At 39.7% G+C, this 18,021-nt stretch overlaps 1 protein-coding gene across 1 annotated transcript in view; it reads right to left on the bottom strand.

Moving 5' to 3' along the window:
• Window positions 1-8,108: 8,108 nt before the first annotated feature.
• The window catches only part of PCSK2 (proprotein convertase subtilisin/kexin type 2), a 127,927-nt gene continuing 118,014 nt past the window's right edge, over window positions 8,109-18,021 (bottom strand). Inside the window, exons 10-12 of the mRNA XM_070956495.1 lie at window positions 16,926-17,026; window positions 15,126-15,353; window positions 8,109-8,665 (exon numbers count right to left, since the gene is read on the bottom strand). Of these exons, the coding sequence (XP_070812596.1) occupies window positions 8,179-8,665; window positions 15,126-15,353; window positions 16,926-17,026 (816 nt within the window). The 3' untranslated portion in view covers window positions 8,109-8,178. The remainder of the gene's footprint in view (window positions 8,666-15,125; window positions 15,354-16,925; window positions 17,027-18,021) is intronic.

The raw sequence follows: 18,021 nt of genomic DNA, 5'->3' as shown, positions 1-18,021 counted from the left end.
TAAACAAAAACAACAAGGTTCAAAGGAAGTCTGTTCTTAATTAGCTTTAGGGAGAATTTATGGCCATGCAACTTGTTTATCCAAAGGCTTCCTTGTTTTCCACTGTTTCATGCAAAAATATGCACAAATGCTGATGCATATGATTATAATGTACTTCTCTCATCAAAGGGAATTGGAAGTCTCTAATTTTAAAGTGTGCTCAATTGTGGCTGAGAATTTTCGTGCTGTCATCAGAAGGGTTTGGTTATTAAAATCCTTCTCTTTTGGTTATTAAAACACTCACGTTCATGCAAAAATCTGAGAATAGAACAAGCCCCAATGTACTCTTTAACTCTGTTTTACATTCATGGGTTTAAAAAGGTGTACCAATTTCCATTCATGATAGCAAACAAATAAACAAACAAAAAATTCAGAACCAATGTAATAATGCAAATATTTGCAGATCAGTACACAGTTTGAGAATATATACTAGTTTCTATTTTCCTTCAAGTCTCGCCACTCACAGGATTCCTACTGCCCCAGGGCCTGCATGTCTTTGCACATTATGGACACTGACTATCCCAAAAAAGAATAAGGAGCCACGAAGCAGGTGGAGTTTCAGGTTATGAACAATTTTTGGCCGTATAACATGATTCCCATATTGTCAGAATATACATTTAAGTTCTATCAGGGGCGGGTTTCAAAACCCGTCATTACCGGTTTGCTTGTGGGTGCACACGCGTGATGCTTCTGCGCATGCACAGAAGTGTCTGGCGCGGGTGAGCGGAGCCTCCCACCGCCGCTGCTACCAGTTCGCCCGATCTGGAGCAAACCGGTAGCAGCCCCCCACTGAGTTCCATGTTCTATTCGGTCAACAAAGTTCAGTTTTGGCTGGTGTGCATCATAATTGTTTACATGTTGTTATGAAGCTTTACCTGGAATTCACGATCTCCTTTTTTATTCAAGCATATAACTAGCCATGCCTTTTTGATATCCAGCAGTGGAGCTTCATAAATTAAATCATACTGGGAGATTTAAAAGTTGTAATATAGTAACTATAATAGTTACCCTCAAATAACCAGTTTACTATTGCAAATTAACAAATAAAAGTAAATGTTTAAACTGATTTGGTGAAAAATGCATACGATTAGTTTTTACTTTGCAAAGGAAATATATCTTTGACTGTGCCCAGTACCACAAGGCACAAGTGCAAATAAATCACGAAATAATTGAACAGATTCTCATTTTATTACCATCACAAGACCAGCACTATTGAGAGTAAACACCGTCCATTCTTTAAAAAGAGAAAGAAAATAGGAAGAATATAAATAAAAATTGAATTAAAATTAAAAGAGATAAGAACCATGGCGACCCAGGGCCTGCATTCAGTGCCAAGCAATCATTAACCTTTGAGGGATGCAAACCAGTAACACAAAACCTAGCAACCCTATATGTGTGATTAATAGTTCTACCGGTTAACAGATAAACTGCATAAAAGGCGCCAGTGGACCCTGGCAGCTCAGATAGTAAAGGGACAATCAGAATCAAACCACTGCCATTGTAATAAGAGCAATATAGAAAGAAGTCAGTAAAGTATTTGCCTGATCCAAACCATAAAGGCAGATGCAGTCTAGTATGCCCTGCATATTTGCCAATAAGAATGCTCTTAATTTTTGGGACTGCAGAGAATAAAGACCAATAAAGGAGAATATTTGTAAGCTCAAGGTTGAAATGAAGAGTCCTTGGTGCTCTCTGAGATTGATTGGTTGCTTTCTTGCAGACATTTCATCACCCAAACTAGTAGTGCTCCTAGCACTGACGGTGTTACCTAGTTTGGGTAATGAAATGCCTGCAAGAAAACAACCAAGCTCAGAGAGCACAAAGGACTCCTCAGAGAGTCAAGTTTAGAAGCTGGAGCCCAATGGGAAACCAGATTTTCAAAATGCTTTAAATCAGTGTTTCAACCTTAGCAACTTTAAGATATGTGGACTTCGACTCCCAGAATTCCCCAGCCAGGCATACTGACTGAGGAATTCTGGGAACTGAAATCCACATATTTTAAAGTTGCCAAGTTTGAGAAACACTGCTTTAAATGACTGATTAGCCTGGTGCTCCCAACTTCTCCCCCAGTCTACATCCAAAATCCATTGTTTTAATGTCCCTTTATTGCTAAATCCCAGTTCTAACAATTTACCCATGACAGGAACTGATCAGGCAGAGTAGAAAGAATCAAGCAAAGTCAAGTGTGGCTAAATTTCCTGGCAAAAAAAAAAAGATCAAATAACAAAATGTGTCTTTTCTGCTTCCAAGCCAAAAGACATGTTTTGGAGCAGCAAAAATCCCTAATTACTTTGGATAACCTGTGGCTTCCCGTAGGGAAAGTCGAGATACTCATGAGTCTGCACTCTATACTCCAAGGTTCATAAAACTTTGGCATTAGGAACTGTTAACACCAAAGGGATATAGATACAGAGCCCCTGGCCCTGCAATAAAATCTCAAGATGGCAAGGGAAGCATTTTGAGCATTATTCCCTACATATGACAGCTGCGCATGCCAGGATCTTGAGGCATGAAAATCACTTCCAGATATTCCAGTAGAAGATCCACTTGTTTTATCATCTGCCCATTAATTTGCCCCCTGTGTCTAGTCAGCCATCTGGCAAGCACTTTAACTTTAGTTTTATCTTCTGTTTTGTAAGAAACTAATAATTAACATCTTACCGAGAAGGCTCCTGCAATGAACTCTGTTACTAGAATAAATAGATGTAAAGGGCTGTGAGTTGTGCTATAATAGTTGTATACTGTATATAACATAAATCCCAGTGGTGAAATCCAAATTTTTTTACTACCGGTTCTGTGGGCGTGGTATGGCTTGGTGGGTGTGGCAGGGGAAGGATGCTGCAAAATCTTCATTCCCATCCCACTCCAGGGGAAAGAGACTGCAAAATTCCCATTCCCTCCCCACTCCTGGAGGAAGGATATTGCAAAATCTCTATTCCCACCCCACTCTGGGACCAGCCAGAGGTGGTATTTGCCTGTTCTCTGAACTGCTCAAAATTTCCACTACCGGTTCTCCAGAACCTGTCAGAACCTACTGGATTTCACCCCTGATAAATCCCCTCTACTCTGGATTACTTGTTGAAATTCAGCAGATTTTCTAGGTCTGATTAGGGAGACACTTTGGAAAGCTCACATGCACCGTTTTGAGTCAGCTCAACATTTTCCACTTCAGAGAGAGGCAACCTGGTACCTGCATGAACCTGCAAGGTAAAAAGTATAAGGCAAACAAATTAGAATAAATTGTTTGTCTTGTAAATAAATAAAACTCCACAAGGAAAGGCGAAGGGAGCAAATAAAGGGTGCTGCTGTAAGTATGATTTGATATTGGAAATAATCAGATAGATCGGTCATTCACAGGCAGAAAATATAACCCTTGAAGTATAATCCCAAGAGTTTTTTAAGAGTAAACACTCCTATTTTTTCAAATTACTGTAAGCAAGGCACATAGCTCATAACCAAGGAACCTATTACTAAAATTCACCTCTGGGAACAGCTGATTGGGGGTATTCCGGGAGGCCAATCCACCTGACAATCAGCTTTTTTCTTATTTTCCTCCCCAAAAGCTAAAGTGCATCTTTTACTCTGGTGCGTCTTATACTCCGAAAAATATGGTAAGCAGGAAATAAAGGAAAATTACATTGGCAGTGGATTTTGTCAGTGTAGCACAATGTTAAGTTAAGATGGAAGATAGTGACTGAAAGGACGTGTCGAACAGCAGAAGCTTTCTTAGAGCTGAAATTTGAAATTCTTCTTGAGATTTCAGAGGCTAAATCAAAGAAGTTCTGCAGTATCAGTTGTTTCTGTCTCTATCACTTTTATTTCTCTATCTCATCTCCGTACAAATGAAGTATTGGGTATTAGTTGCCGTAAACCCAATTTATTCTAATTTGTTTGTCTTATACTTTTTACCATTCTATTCAGGGCTTTATATAACATTGCTTTTCTTGAAGAAACAATAGTTTTTCCTCCAGAAGGATCCCACTGGCCTTCTGAGATGAAAGGCAGAAAGATAAAAGGTGATGGAATGATACAGTTGGTGTAGTTAAGCAAGGAATGATTTAATACAAAACAATTGAAATAATGGTGCCATGTGATCTTGTCCCTGACAAAATTACACACTTTCAGGTTGTATTGAGTTGTTAAGAAATATTTAAGTATCCATTATGAGTTAACCCTCGAAGAACTCAACTTTGTGTAGCCAAAGTCTTCAATTTTCAAACTAAATTTTAAGTAATGTCCCTCATAATTATCCTAATTTTAAAGAGTTGGAATTGTACCAGAGACATGTAATAAGTAATAGCTAAATTCTCTTTAGGATTCCATGAAGATCCTACAGTAAATGTTGCTGGAGGATGGAAAGTCAGAGATATTGGTCAACCAATATAGTGATCTGGAATTGAGAATACAATATTTTATGGATTGACATTATTTCAAAAATATAAAGTACTTAAACCTGGGGGTCCCGAGTTGTTCTTGCAGAATCAAGAGACAAAAGGGCCAGAACAATCTGTGCCCAGTTTTAGCAATAAACCAGTGGTTATTTTCTTTGAAGAATGGACATCAGGCCGTTTCATGCTCTAGTTCCTTTTTTGAGATTATTATTACATACTCAACAGAAAATTGCCGATGAAACTTGAACTTGAGTTGGTAAAAAAAAAATGTGGCTTCTACACCTATTGTATATATTGGAGAGCTTTTGTAGGACTTGTTATATTAAGGTGCTGGCTTTGATCTACAAACTGAGTTTTTTTGGTCCACCTGAGACGCTAATCAGTGAGTAGAAAAAGAAAGGTCTTTTAGTTGCAAAACTCTAGTTGCTGAACTCATTCTAAAAAGAAATGAGATTGGTTCACTGCTTGCTTTATTTTTGTACCACTAACCATTTTAGTTCTGTATTATTACTTATTATATTCCGCTTTTAAATTGTATGGCTTTTATTCACTTTTTCTTTTTTGAATGATTGGATTTATGATGGTTTTTAATCTCAAGTATTGGTGTTCTTATTTTTCACTGATTCCTGTATCTGGGAGATCAAGGGATAGATCTACATATATATCTCCAGACTATTTTGGTTCTAAGGCTTCATTAATCCATGTCTTTGATTTATAAATTTCCAAAACCCACTTCCGAATAGTCAGGTTTGTAACAGAAATGCTTGAGGTTTTATCTTTGCAAATACCACACATTAAAAAGATAGACTGGAGAAACACAAAGAAGTGTGAGAGACAGATCAAACATTATTGCAGCCCATAAATTTGTATGAAACACTGCACAAATTATGTGTGCCCTAATGCATTTTGCATTGAGAATTAGACACTAATTATTCCACATTTCATTAGAGTCATTATTTGCATGCAGAGCACTAGCAGAAGCAAAAAATTGGGATGCTGCTAAGAATCCAAAGCCCAGTATGAAAGCATCAAGGAAAGGGTAAAACAACATTACTTGCTGAGTTTTGAAGCCATTAATGTGAGCACCAAATTGTGCTTGCTTCTGCTTTCATTTCACACAGTCCAAATTCTCACATAAGAAATTTTTCCCCATCCAATCTCTTTTAATATCTGTACTGAATGAAGATTCTAAGAAGTGTCCAGGGACATTATAATTCAATCTGAATGCAGGCAAGGAATAGCTAACGCTACCTCCTTGGCATTAAACTCTCTTTACGCTGAATTTCGGACACTATTCTGATTTCTGCAATCTGGAATTTCTATGGAACAGAAGAGCTTCGTTCCCCCTACTTCCCCAAATTTTGCAAAAAAATAAATAAATAAAATTAAATTAAAATTAAGCAGTCCTTCCCATCATTTCTCCTCACTGTGAGAATATTAGTGAGGAGAAAGATGATCATTAATTGTTTTGTGAGTATTTTCTTCACAGGATTTTGGGTCAATAATTTTGCCAGGCAGGTTACTATGCCTGTCCATTTCATGTGCTTGATGTAAAATGGGTCTCGTTCCTGTGGAATCCACCAGGGCAACTTTCATGATCATAAACAGAAGGTTGGTGTTTAAGGTCAAAGTTCTTTTAGGTGACAAAGATGAGAAGAGATAAGAAATGGGCATGAGGCATTGGTAAAAATGCTTATTTCTCTCTCCAATCAAATAATCATTCTTTGCCTTTGAAAAGAGAAAGGTTGGATCCTCAAAGACACATAGAACACCTTTTAGTGTTATCCAACTATTATTGTGCTGAAATAACAATAATAAGGAGAGGCTATATTTTGCTTCATAGGTAGGAATAGGTCACTAGAAGATGCTTCACATCACTAGTGGGAATCCCACCATAGTCACTATCACTGTCACTGCACTGTTTTCCTAATTCATGATTTGGCAAACTGGGATCAAGGATTAGCTTGCTTGATCCATCTTTTAATATTACATCAGTGGTGGGTTTCAAATTTTTTTACTACCGGTTCTGTGGGTGTGACTTGCTGGGCGTGGCATGGCTTGGTGGGCATGGCAGGGGAAGGATACTGTAAAATCTCCATTCCCTCCCCAATCCAGGGGAAGGTTACTGCAAAATCCCCATTTCCTCCCGATCAGCTGGGACTCGGGAGGCAGAGAATAGATGGGGGTGGGGCCAGTCAGAATTTTTACTACCGGTTCTCCGAACTACTCAAAATTTCTGCTACCAGTTCTCCAGAACTGGTCAGAACCTGCTGAAACCCACCTCTGTATTACATCTGTTCACATGAGGGAGTTAGAAAAGTAATCTAAGCAGGACTATGAACTGGCAGCCATGGGCACAATTATCACTTCTAGCTTAGAACTCAAGATCTCAGAGGAACAGCCACACTATAGCTCATGTGGGGATTATGAATATAGCAGAAACTCTACATAGTATTTCATTTAGATGTATTTTCCCTGCTCTTTAGGAAATTATTTAACAAGCAACAAATTCAATTGTCAAAGTGTGCTACATTAACTGGGAATTATTTATACAGACTGGTCTGCCAAAGCAACTCTAATAAAGCAAAGGGAGGTACTTACTACTGAAATTAATACTTCCACTTCTGATACTGATTGGTGACTTTTTGAAGCCTAGGGATAGCTTGAAGCTGAGGGTATGAACCTGGGTAAACATTACAGCTCAGAAAACTAGCTTGCCCATAAATTTCATCTATTTATTTCAGGGCAATTTCCTTCTTATATAACCAAAATTAACTCCCACTGAATTCAATGGGCTTAGTTCAAGGATACTATAGGTTTGCAGTTTGTGATAATGCATAACAGAGTCAGTATTCTATAATTATTGACAAGCTATGATTCTTATTTTATTGGCTTTGGGAATATGTGCTTGAACTGATCTTAGGACCAAACTGTATTTTAGACTTTTTTTTTTTTAAACTGTGCTTAAAGTTTTGTTGAGTTTTGGGGAAAAGAGTGGTTTTTTTTTTAAGGAAAAAAACTACATAAACCTTCGTTGCCATGTGGCAGTGAACAAATTTAATAAATAAATAAATAAAATAAACAGTTGCACCAGTTTCCTGCAAAAAAAAAAAATCTCTCTCTTACTGCTAAATGCTGGTGAAGATATTGGTTAGTGAATATAGCCTTTTCAAAGGCCAATAGCAGCCAGCAATGAGGAAAATTTTCAGCAGGAGAATGACGCAAGATTTTGCAGCTGCTTTTGTTTAATTTCAAAGCAATTCATGGAAACATAAATAAAATATAATTTAGTACCCCAAATTTTGATATTTATTCCCCCTTTTTAATAACTGGAAATATTTCAGCAAGTCTACATCAGCAAGCCCTCTTTCAAAATTTAAAATAAAATTGTAAATTATGTATCTGCTATAAAAATATATATAAAGAAATATGGCCACAACTTTGCCAGCTGGTTGTTTCATGATGCATAAGGTCAAATGAAGCAAAACAAAATAAAATACCCCAATCCCAAAATAATTTGTCTTCAAATGAAAATAGTTATAGCCATACACTCTTGCAAAGTAATTGGTTTGTAATCATATATTTGTGGCTCAGAATTCAGAAATTTCCACGGTAGTTAAATTAGACAATGCACCATTGTAGAATGAAAAGGTTGGATAGTGATCGAGAGACTATGAATGTTATATGCCTAATGGGAATACAGGAAAGGACAAAGAGGAAATCTAGCCATTTGACATGCAAAGTAGTGCTAATTCCTGTTTAATATACTTTTGAGACTTCTCTCTACTGCTTCATCTAATTCTTCTTCCAACTCCTCCTTCTTGGACATGGCCAGTTTAGACTGGTAATCTTTCACTATTTGGTCTATGTAGGGTGCACTTTGAGTTCCATGTAGCATTAATGTCCATTCTTTCAGGACTCCCTTTTGGGGGAAGATCCCAACAAACCCAACTTCGAGAACCCAAGTACCTCTGGGGTCTTCTCCCCAAGAATGTGTAGTCATGAAAGGCCACTTGTCAAAGCCCACTTTGGAATCATCATCCCTTGGCCGCCGACTCAGCAAGATGGATTTTGTCCCCATTGGTGAAGTCATGTTGATATTCAAATCCCCTCTTCTCGTAGAGTTTACTGTGATAACTGCTTGAACATGTTCAAGGTAACGGACAAAGTTCTCTTTTCCCTCGCAGGCATCTGTTGAAAGTGTCAGAACCAGCTTGCCACCAGATGGTATTTTCCTAGGATTTGCAAAGAAAAGCAATGCTGAATACCATGTTTTCCTTAGTACCCATCAATCCAAAAGTGCAGATTAAGACTTGGAATGAAAATATAAAAAGACTGAATCAAGATAATTAATAGGTGATTTATTTTTACATACAAATTTATGTAGCTGTCCAAACTCACACATAGGTGACTCCTTGGTGGCTTACAACATTAAAAAAACAACTCATATAATAAAACTCAGAACAAAAACCACCCCCATCCCTGTTGGCATCAACAACACAATCAAATCAGCCACTTGACTGGCTCTGTCTCCATTTGTGGTCTCCAAGCCAACTGAAAAAAATCACGTTTTTGGGGCTTTATGAGATCATGAAATTGTGTGCTTCCCTTTTAGATCATAACTTGTTTATAGTATTCTATTTATTATTTAATCAGCATTTCTACAAAGAGCATCTTGGGCAGATTCAAATTTCCTGCTTGGCTCATTACCAATATAGTTACATCACTGAATGCAAGAGTGGATATTGTCTTCTTATTCTTACTCCCAGCCCAATACAAATGCATCCTGTGCCTATATTTTCCAGCTGTGACTCAAATATGCTATTTTCTACCTGAGCCATCTTAAACCCTTCAGAGGTTTCAGAACAAACCCTTCATCTTTGTTCTTTTTTTTAAAAAAAAAAGTTTTATTAAATATAAACAATTCCATTTCTAAATAAATAGTGTGTTGTCTGCATAGAAATAATTTTGAGAAATAATAATCATAATATTTACAATAATATTCCTCACATTAATATTGATCTCATAATAACCAACAGAAACTGGTTAGAAATATGGAAATATAAAAAAAAGATTAATTTTATAAGGAAGGTTTAGTAAAATGGATAAGCAAACTTTGTTCTGTTTCATAACAGAACATACCACATTCCCTCCTCTTCAGAATCTACACTTTCCTATGGGCATCTAATTTTGGCTGCCAGGATTCTATGTCCTCTGTTGGTTGGCAGTCACTATCTTTAATAAAGTATTGGCTGAACCAATAATGGCCATTAAGTAAATGAACATATCTCAACCATAGAAACTCACATGCCAGCCATCTCTCAATGGGTACTCATTGGGAACCCCTGCTTACAATAATACAACAATTCCATTCCTTTCCTTTCCTTTCCTTTCCTTTCCTTTCCTTGCCTTTCCTTTCCTTTCCTTTCCTTTCCTTTCCTTTCCTTTCCTTTCCTTTCCTTTCCTTTCCTTTCCTTTCCTTTCCTTTCCTTTCCTTTCCTTTCCTTTCCTTTCCTTTCCTTCCCTTCCCTTCCCTTCCCTTCCCTTCCCTTCCCTTCCCTTTCCTTTCCTTTCCTTTCCTTTCCTTTCCTTCCCTTCCCTTCCCTTCCCTTCCCTTTCTTTCCATATAGCTGAACTACAACTTCCAGCATTTCTCGTCATTGCCGTCAGTAAATATGTGTCACTAAACTATTATATTTAAATTTGTCCAGATAAAACCTAACTAATATGTTCTATAATCCTTATTAAACTTTTACATCAGTAATGTGTAAATTCCTATAAAATATATAGAATGGTAAATTAACGAATTGCCCCAGTTAATTATTTGATTCTTTCATTGTCTTCGTATGGAATCAAATCAGAAAATAATTGGACTGCCTAGCATTAAACTGAAGACTTGAGAACATACGGCAAACAAAATATTTAGTGCGTCAATGAAACAGCATTCAGATTACATATGCAGAGTCCCAAAAGTAACCTGGAGTCATCAATATATTTGTATAATCAGATACAAATTTAATGAATTTGTACAAACTGGAATATTATGGACCATGCTCAGTTATTGGTTTAATTTGAACACTAGTCATGGACAACTTGTTGCATATGAAAACAAAGACTGTCATTAAAGTTCCTGATATTGGACTAAGAACTTCCGGTCCTGATGTTGACTGTATTATGGCTTGAATATTATGTTTCTTATCCAATTTAGAAAGCAAAGTGAATGCTTCAGTATGTGCCCAACTTTCTCCCTCTAAATAAGGAACCCTTGAGATATACAATCTTCAGATCATGTAGGAATGTAAAATAATATGGAAATTTCTTGATGAAAGAATGGATGAGCTCTTAAAGAAGGAAATTAATAATTCAATCCTAGGAAAGTAGAAGGTTTGAGAAAGAAACTCAAAACAACCCTGCCTTGATTTTATCTAGTATAAAATGGAATAGAAAGAACCTCTGTCAAGCTTTTAATGTTCTATAGGTGTCACAATAAAATAGAATTCCTGTAATCTTTGTGGTGTCTTATCTTTTTCTTGAGCTGGCCTACCTTGAAGGAATAGTCTCACAAGCACAATATTGTTGCTTCCAGGGATACTTGACTATAAAGACATCCTGAAAAACTGACTTTCAGAGATGACTATAATACTGTGCTTTCAGTGTCCTAGTCACTAGAAAGGAATTGTTTATTGACAGAAACAATGCTCATTTGTTGCTGCTTTTGTTTTTACCAACATCAAGAAAAAGACCAGGGAAAGCATCATAGATTATGGTCCAATTCAAAAGAAGATCTATTGGAAAGGACAGTAAGGTTCTGCTATATTCCAACTAATACAACACAAGGACTACAGCTTTCCTAATTTTTATCATCAGTTTTCGGGTGAGAACTATTTTCTGAGTTTTTTATTTATTTATTTATTTTTTATTTATTTTATTATATTTCTATACCGCCCTTCTCCTGCGGGACTCACGGCGGTGTACAGCCAGGATAAAACATAGCATATAAAATTTAAAAACATTTTAAAAAACAATTAAATAATATTGGCCCGAATTTAAAACAACTCAATTAAAACCGAAATTCGATTAAAAACTAAGAGGATGGGATCAAGCCAGCCCAGCTAGATGGAACAAGTGTGTCTTCAGGGCCCGACGAAAAATCCGGAGGCCTGATATTGTGCGTATCTCAGGGGGCAGGTCATTCCAGAGGGCAGGCGCTGCCACAGAGAAGGCTCTCCCCCTGGGGGTCGCCAGCCAGCACTGCCTGGCCGACGGCACCCTGAGGAGGCCCTCTCTGTGTGAACGAACCGGTCGGTGGGAGGCTATCGGCGGCAGAAGGCGGTCTTGCAAATACCCCAGCCCTAAGCCATGGAGCGCTTTAAAGGTGGTCACCAACACTTTGAAGCGCACCCGGAAGACCACAGGAAGCCAGTGCAGCTCGCGCAGGAGAGGTGTTATATGTGAGCGCCCCGTCGCTCCCATAATCCCCCGCGCGGCTGCGTTCTGGACCAACTGCAGCCTCCGGGTGCACCCCAAGGGGAGCCCCATGTAGAGAGCATTGCAGTAGTCCAGGCGGGAAGTGACGAGTGCTTGAGTGACCGTGTGTAGGGAGTCCCGATCCAGAAAGGGGCGCAACTGGCGTATCAGGCGAACCTGATAAAAAGCCCCCCTGGCCACGGCCGTCATATGCTCTTCTAAAGACAGCCGTGCGTCCAGGAAGACGCCTAAGTTGCGAGCCCTCTCCGTGGGGGCCAGTGATTCGCCCCCAATAGCCAGCGATGGCACCAGCTGGCTATATCGGGACACCGGAAGCCACAGCCACTCGGTCTTGGAAGGGTTGAGTCGGAGCCTGTTTCTCCCCATCCAGGCCCGCACGGCCTCCAGGCACTGGGACATCACTTCAAGGGCATCGTTGGGGTGGCCTGGGGTGGAGATGTACAGCTGAGTGTCATCAGCGTACTGATGGAACTCCACCCCAAAGCCACGGATGATCTCGCCCAGCGGCTTTACATAAATGTTGAACAGAAGGGGCGAGAGGACCGACCCTTGTGGCACCCCACAAACAAGGTGCCTCGGGGTCGACCGCTGCCCCCCTGTCAACATGGATTGCGACTGGTCAGAGAGGTAGGAGGAGAACCACCGCAGGACGGTGCCCCCCACCCCCAGCCCCTTCAACCGGTGCAACATGATACCATGGTCGATGGTATCAAAAGCCGCTGAGAGGTCTAACAGGACCAGGATAGAGGAACAACCCCTATGAAAGGAAGTCTCATTTACTATTTATAAATGAAGACAAGCCAAGTAATAATTGGGGTTCCCTGATAGAGTTAAGCATGGCCTTTTTATTACTCGTGGGTCTTGCATATTGAAATACACATAGAAAGCTGCTTGATATAGTGCTTTGAGAATTCCTATCTGGTAACTTTTCATGAAATCTATTTTCTGCTGTTACAGGTGAGGTATGGAGCACTAAGCTCTTTTCCAGAAGGCATTTCCTGACCATTTTTGATTCAGCCTATCACATTGGCTTTATATCAGAAGGAAAATGCCATGTAATTGCCAAGCTGGGTTTACTACTCCCAATTTTCTCCCTCTAAATAATAGTGGATAATCTGAATCATATTGAATAACCCTGTTCTTGATTCCTTACATGTGGAAAGTTAGTGAAGGATAACTAATCCATTGAAGTGAGGCAACAGTTTTGTAAATTTAAATTGGATTAAGGACTCATCAATACAGATGTTTACTGTGGTAAAAAAAATGTTCCACTCACTGATTCTTAAGACATGATCATGCCAGAAAACCTTCCTCTTATAGGCAGCCCACAGCTGAGGCAAACTGAAGCTGGGCCAAAGGGTTTTTGCCGTGAAATTAATGATTTTTTTTCCAGGGAAAATGAAAGACCTCTCATCCAGACAATCCATGGCACATGGAGAAGGAGACTTAAATGACACAATTGAGGGCTATGATTGGCTTGGTTATAGCTTGACAGGTCTGCTATAAACCTGCCCCATTCTTTTCAATATGGCACCAATCCTGCAGTGCTGGTTTGGCTGCAAATCAGACAAGAAATTGACTACTGCAAACAGTTCCTTCCTTCCTTCCTTCCTTCCTTCCTTTCTTTTTAAAAGAGATCAGCTGACTGATGGACCTAGAGAATGGAAACCTGAAATTGATTAGTCCCCCTTTAGCCTAACGCATGCAATTGAAGGACTTGATTCTTGTGCTTCTAACAGCCTGGCACCTGCTGAGCTGAACTCCTCCCATCTTCTCTGAATGGAATCTTGTTTTAAAAGGCTCAATCTGTCACAAAATGTAACTTGTCACAGGTATGGCTTCAACATATATATTTTCCCTTCCAGTGGTGGGATTCAGCCAGTTTCGGCTGGTTCGGGCAAACCGGTGGTTGAATTGCTGGGTGGCCCCGCCCCTCCCTGCCTCACCCCTTCCAGGAGTCCCCATGCATCCCATTTTGGCTCCCAGGTAAATGCAGGTAGGCCTACTAGCCCCAAAATGGGGCACAGGGGGTGGGTGGGTGCGGCGCTGTTCCCCCCCCCCCGCAGTCAATTTTTGCTCCCAGGAGGCTGTAGAGAGGCCTACTAGGCCCAAAATGGGGTGCGGGGGGGTGCAGGTCCCCCCACATTCCATTTTTTCCTCCCAGGGGGGCCGAGTGCTGCCTGTCACACTCCCTGGCCATGTCCATCATGGCCACGCCCACCCAGCCGGTCATTAGGGCAGAGTACCGGTTGTTAAATTATTTGAATACCACCACTGTTCCCTTCCCTACTCTACCTTTGAAGAGTCAGTTTGGTGCAGTGGATAAGGCATCAGGCTAGAAATTGGCACACTAGGAGTTCTAGGCCCACCTCAGGCACAAAGCCAGCTGGGTGAACCTTGGCCAATCCTGGCCAATCACTCTCTCTCAATCCTCAGTGGTAAACCACTTCTGGAAAACCTTGCCATGAAAAATGCAAGGACTAGTTCGGAAGTCAGAAAATGACTTGAAAGATCACCCCCAAAGAGACACCTTTTGAAGAACATAGCTTAGTAACTATGCGGTGTGTATGCTGTGATTTGACACAAACATCTATTCAGTAACATTTCAAACGGCAGCTTTTCAACCACAGTCCTCAGTCTCAACTGCACAAATCTTGATGTTGCATTTTAATAGCTAATGGGTTGATAGTCTACCAGGTCAATAATTATTTTGGAAAAAATATGTCAGTCTGAGGTTACGCCATAGCTGATAGTTTTCTCTCTTATACAGAACACCTCTCTTGACCTCTGGTTTAAAGAGTTCATTCAGCAACTGTATTTCAACTATGAAAATTCAGTCAGCCACTTTACTAGAACTAAGAAAACTGTAATTTTTGCTGCCAATGGGCTGACAGGTAATTGGTCCTTTGAGGGGGGAAGAAAGGGAGGGATGGGTTGAAATACCACACCGGAACACATTCTGTAATATAATCACTCTTAGTTTTTTTTCCAGCAGTTAATATTTAATTTTCATCCAGGGAAAACCACCAAACACTGCCCTCAAAGAATGTGGATAGCAGCACAGCATAACCCCATTCCTGATGTGTATGACGGCCAATGACAATGCAATTTATACCAATGTGATGTTTTCCCAGCTACAGGATGAAATGAAAGCACAGCAAAAGAGCTATGCAAAGTTCTAAGACACTTATGTTTATTGTTACTTACTGAGGCTCTTGGACTGATCCACCCACACAGTGAAATCTCTCTGGAACAGTCTTCCAGTCTTTAGCCATTGTAACCATTGCCCCAGCATCTAGGACCCCGTAGCCAAACAAATGGTTGAATTCAAGGCCAACTCCGTTTCTTCTCCACTTGTGAACTTCATCGTGAAGCTGGTTCCTTTTGGATGTGAGCACAGTCAAATGTTGCAAGTCCCTCCAGGTCAGATCCACACTGCCAGAAAGCAAAATAGGGAAATCTGACATCTTTAGAAAATCTACTTTGGCAAAGACCATTGTACTGTGTATCTCAGACAGTTGTTATCTGTATATAAGCAAGACTTTTAAAAATAGCAAGGATTCATTCTTAAGGCTCAACGAATCATCAAAAGGAGAGGGCAAACTTCCATTTACAAAATTTCTTGCCCTTTGTATGGGCAACAGTTCTGATAAAAACAATACTTTTAAAAATGCATGGATCTATGGATAAATAATAGTAGAACTATCTAAGCAGGTGCTTCTAAGTGTACTATCTAAGTACTATCTAAGCAGAGATTGGGGGGGGGAAGAGAAAATTCACAAAATGAGTGTGATGTCATTATTTAAGTCCCGCCCCTTTTGTATATGTATCGGGGTGAAATCCAGCAGGTTCTGACAGGTTCCTGAGAACAGGTAGCAGAAATTTTGAGTAGTTCGGAGACCGGTAATGGAAATTTTGAATAGTTTGATGAACTGGCAAATACCACCTCTGGCTGGCCTCAGAGTGGGGTGGGAATGGAGATTTTGCAATATCCTTCCCTCAGGAGTGAGGAGGGAATGGGGATTTTGCAGTATCCTTCCCCTGCCATGCCCACCAAACCATGCCCACCAAGCCACACCACGCCCATTAAGCCACACCCACAGAACTGGTAGTAAAAAAATTTGGATTTCACCACTGATGTGTATGTTATATAAATGCATGACAGGTCTTGGTTTGTGACATAATCTTGCAGATTTTGACACCCCCCCCCAGCAGATTACAATGAAGAGGAAATAGAAGTTTTAAATAGACATAGATACAGATATATAGTGTAGATAGACACATGATAGAAGATAGATTAGATAGATGACAGATAGAAAGGTAGATATGAGAGAGGGAGAGAGAGAGAGACTGTAGTAGATTTGAGAAATGCCCTATTCTTAGAATACTTTGGCAGCTGATTTTCAGACCTCATCCAGAGGCACGGTTTCCTACATATTCAATAAGTGTGCTTAGAAGACTATAGAAAGCAATACTGTGTATTAAAAAAATATGCACAACTAAAAGCAATCAGAGTGGAAATAACTAAGCCATGGCGGGATTGAACAGGAGGAGACAGATCTTTAAGAGATCATGGGTTAAAAATGCATTAGAGAAATCAATACCTCTTCAAGAATAAGTGCCATTGCCATCTTCCATGTACCTTCTCTAAAGTTAACCTAACTACATTCCAAAGAATTAAGCCCTCTTGATGAGTTTCGAGAATATGTGCGGGAGATAAAGAGGTCAGATGGAGCTGATTGCATCAAAAGTGGTTTCAAGTTCTTCTGTCAATACAGGAAGATCAAGTAATACAGAAGCCACCTGCATGGCTTTAAATCCTTTTGAATTTTTAAAAAAATATCATTTCCCTCCTTGCACATTTTCTAAAAAACATCAAACTGGCTTTCATGCACAGCCTGCTTTAGATAGCAATTGATGTTCAGTTCATGGATGCTTAAAATTGCACTCCAAGCCATCGAGTAATTTGCATTTATAACAAAATAACTGATGGCTGCTTTCACCTACTTTGCTTCCAGGGCCAGAGCAAACACTCCTGCAGCCTCTGGGGCAGCTGCAGATGTTCCTGAGTGGCGTAATGTACAGTTGCCATATAGATCTGTTGTAGCCTGCAACAAAGTGCAACAAGCTTAGTTAGATAAATGATACTTGAGTCTTCAAGGTGTATAAAGAGATAAAAAGAGATATTAAACAGAACAATCACTTCTTCCTAAGGAGGGTTCATTTTCTTTTGTATTCTTACCGGTAGTTTCTTGCTTGTGGAATTAAGCATTGCCTCTTCCTTCTGTAGCTTCTTGTCTCCATGCCATCCTCCAAGATTTCCCACTCAACTTTGGCAATTTTTAGATGTGTGGACTTCAACTCCCAGAATTCCTCAGCCAGCATGGAAATTCTGGGAAGTCCACACATCATAAAGCTGCCAAGATGGAGAAACATTACTCTAGAGCAAAAATGTCCAACTTGGCAACTTTAAGACCTGTGAACGTCAACTCCCAGAATTTGATGTTGGCTGGAGAATTCTGGGATTTGAAGTCCATAAATTTTAAAGTTTTCAAGTTTGGATATCCCTGCTCTAGAGCATACTTTAGGAGGCAGGAAACCTCTACTCTAGAACATATTTTAGGATAAATCTGGATAAAGGAGGATTGGCCATATATCATGTTTTCCAACTTGCTTTTAATGGCAACTTCCTGTGAATGACTTCCATTCATGGGAATTATGGATAACATTCACCACATTATAACATCAAGGATTTTTAAATGTGGATTAGAACTGGATACTTTTCTCAGGGTTGGGGCCCACAACTCATTCCCATCATCTGAAGGGCAGCACCTGGTGTTATTCAAAAACTGATGCCACCAGAATGGAGTAGGGTTGAATTTTTGTGATGGTAGAGGACACAAATAGACTACTCAGGAATAAGTGATCCTCATATTGTTCATCATGTGGTACATTTGTTTGTTTTGATTATGTAGTCACTAGAGGGTGATATATTATGTATCTTTTGGGGTTAGTTTCTTAGGGTAAACCAATCTTGAGATAATCATGAAATCAGCAATATTGTTTCTATATCCTTATCAGTCAACCCAACCTTGACATTGTC

Source organism: Pituophis catenifer, unplaced genomic scaffold (assembly GCF_029215685.1).
Source record: "Pituophis catenifer annectens isolate HBS135680 unplaced genomic scaffold, rPitCat1.0.hap2 SCAF_1, whole genome shotgun sequence".
Lineage (NCBI taxonomy): Eukaryota > Metazoa > Chordata > Lepidosauria > Squamata > Colubridae > Pituophis > Pituophis catenifer.
This window is presented reverse-complemented; position numbering and strand designations above follow the sequence as displayed.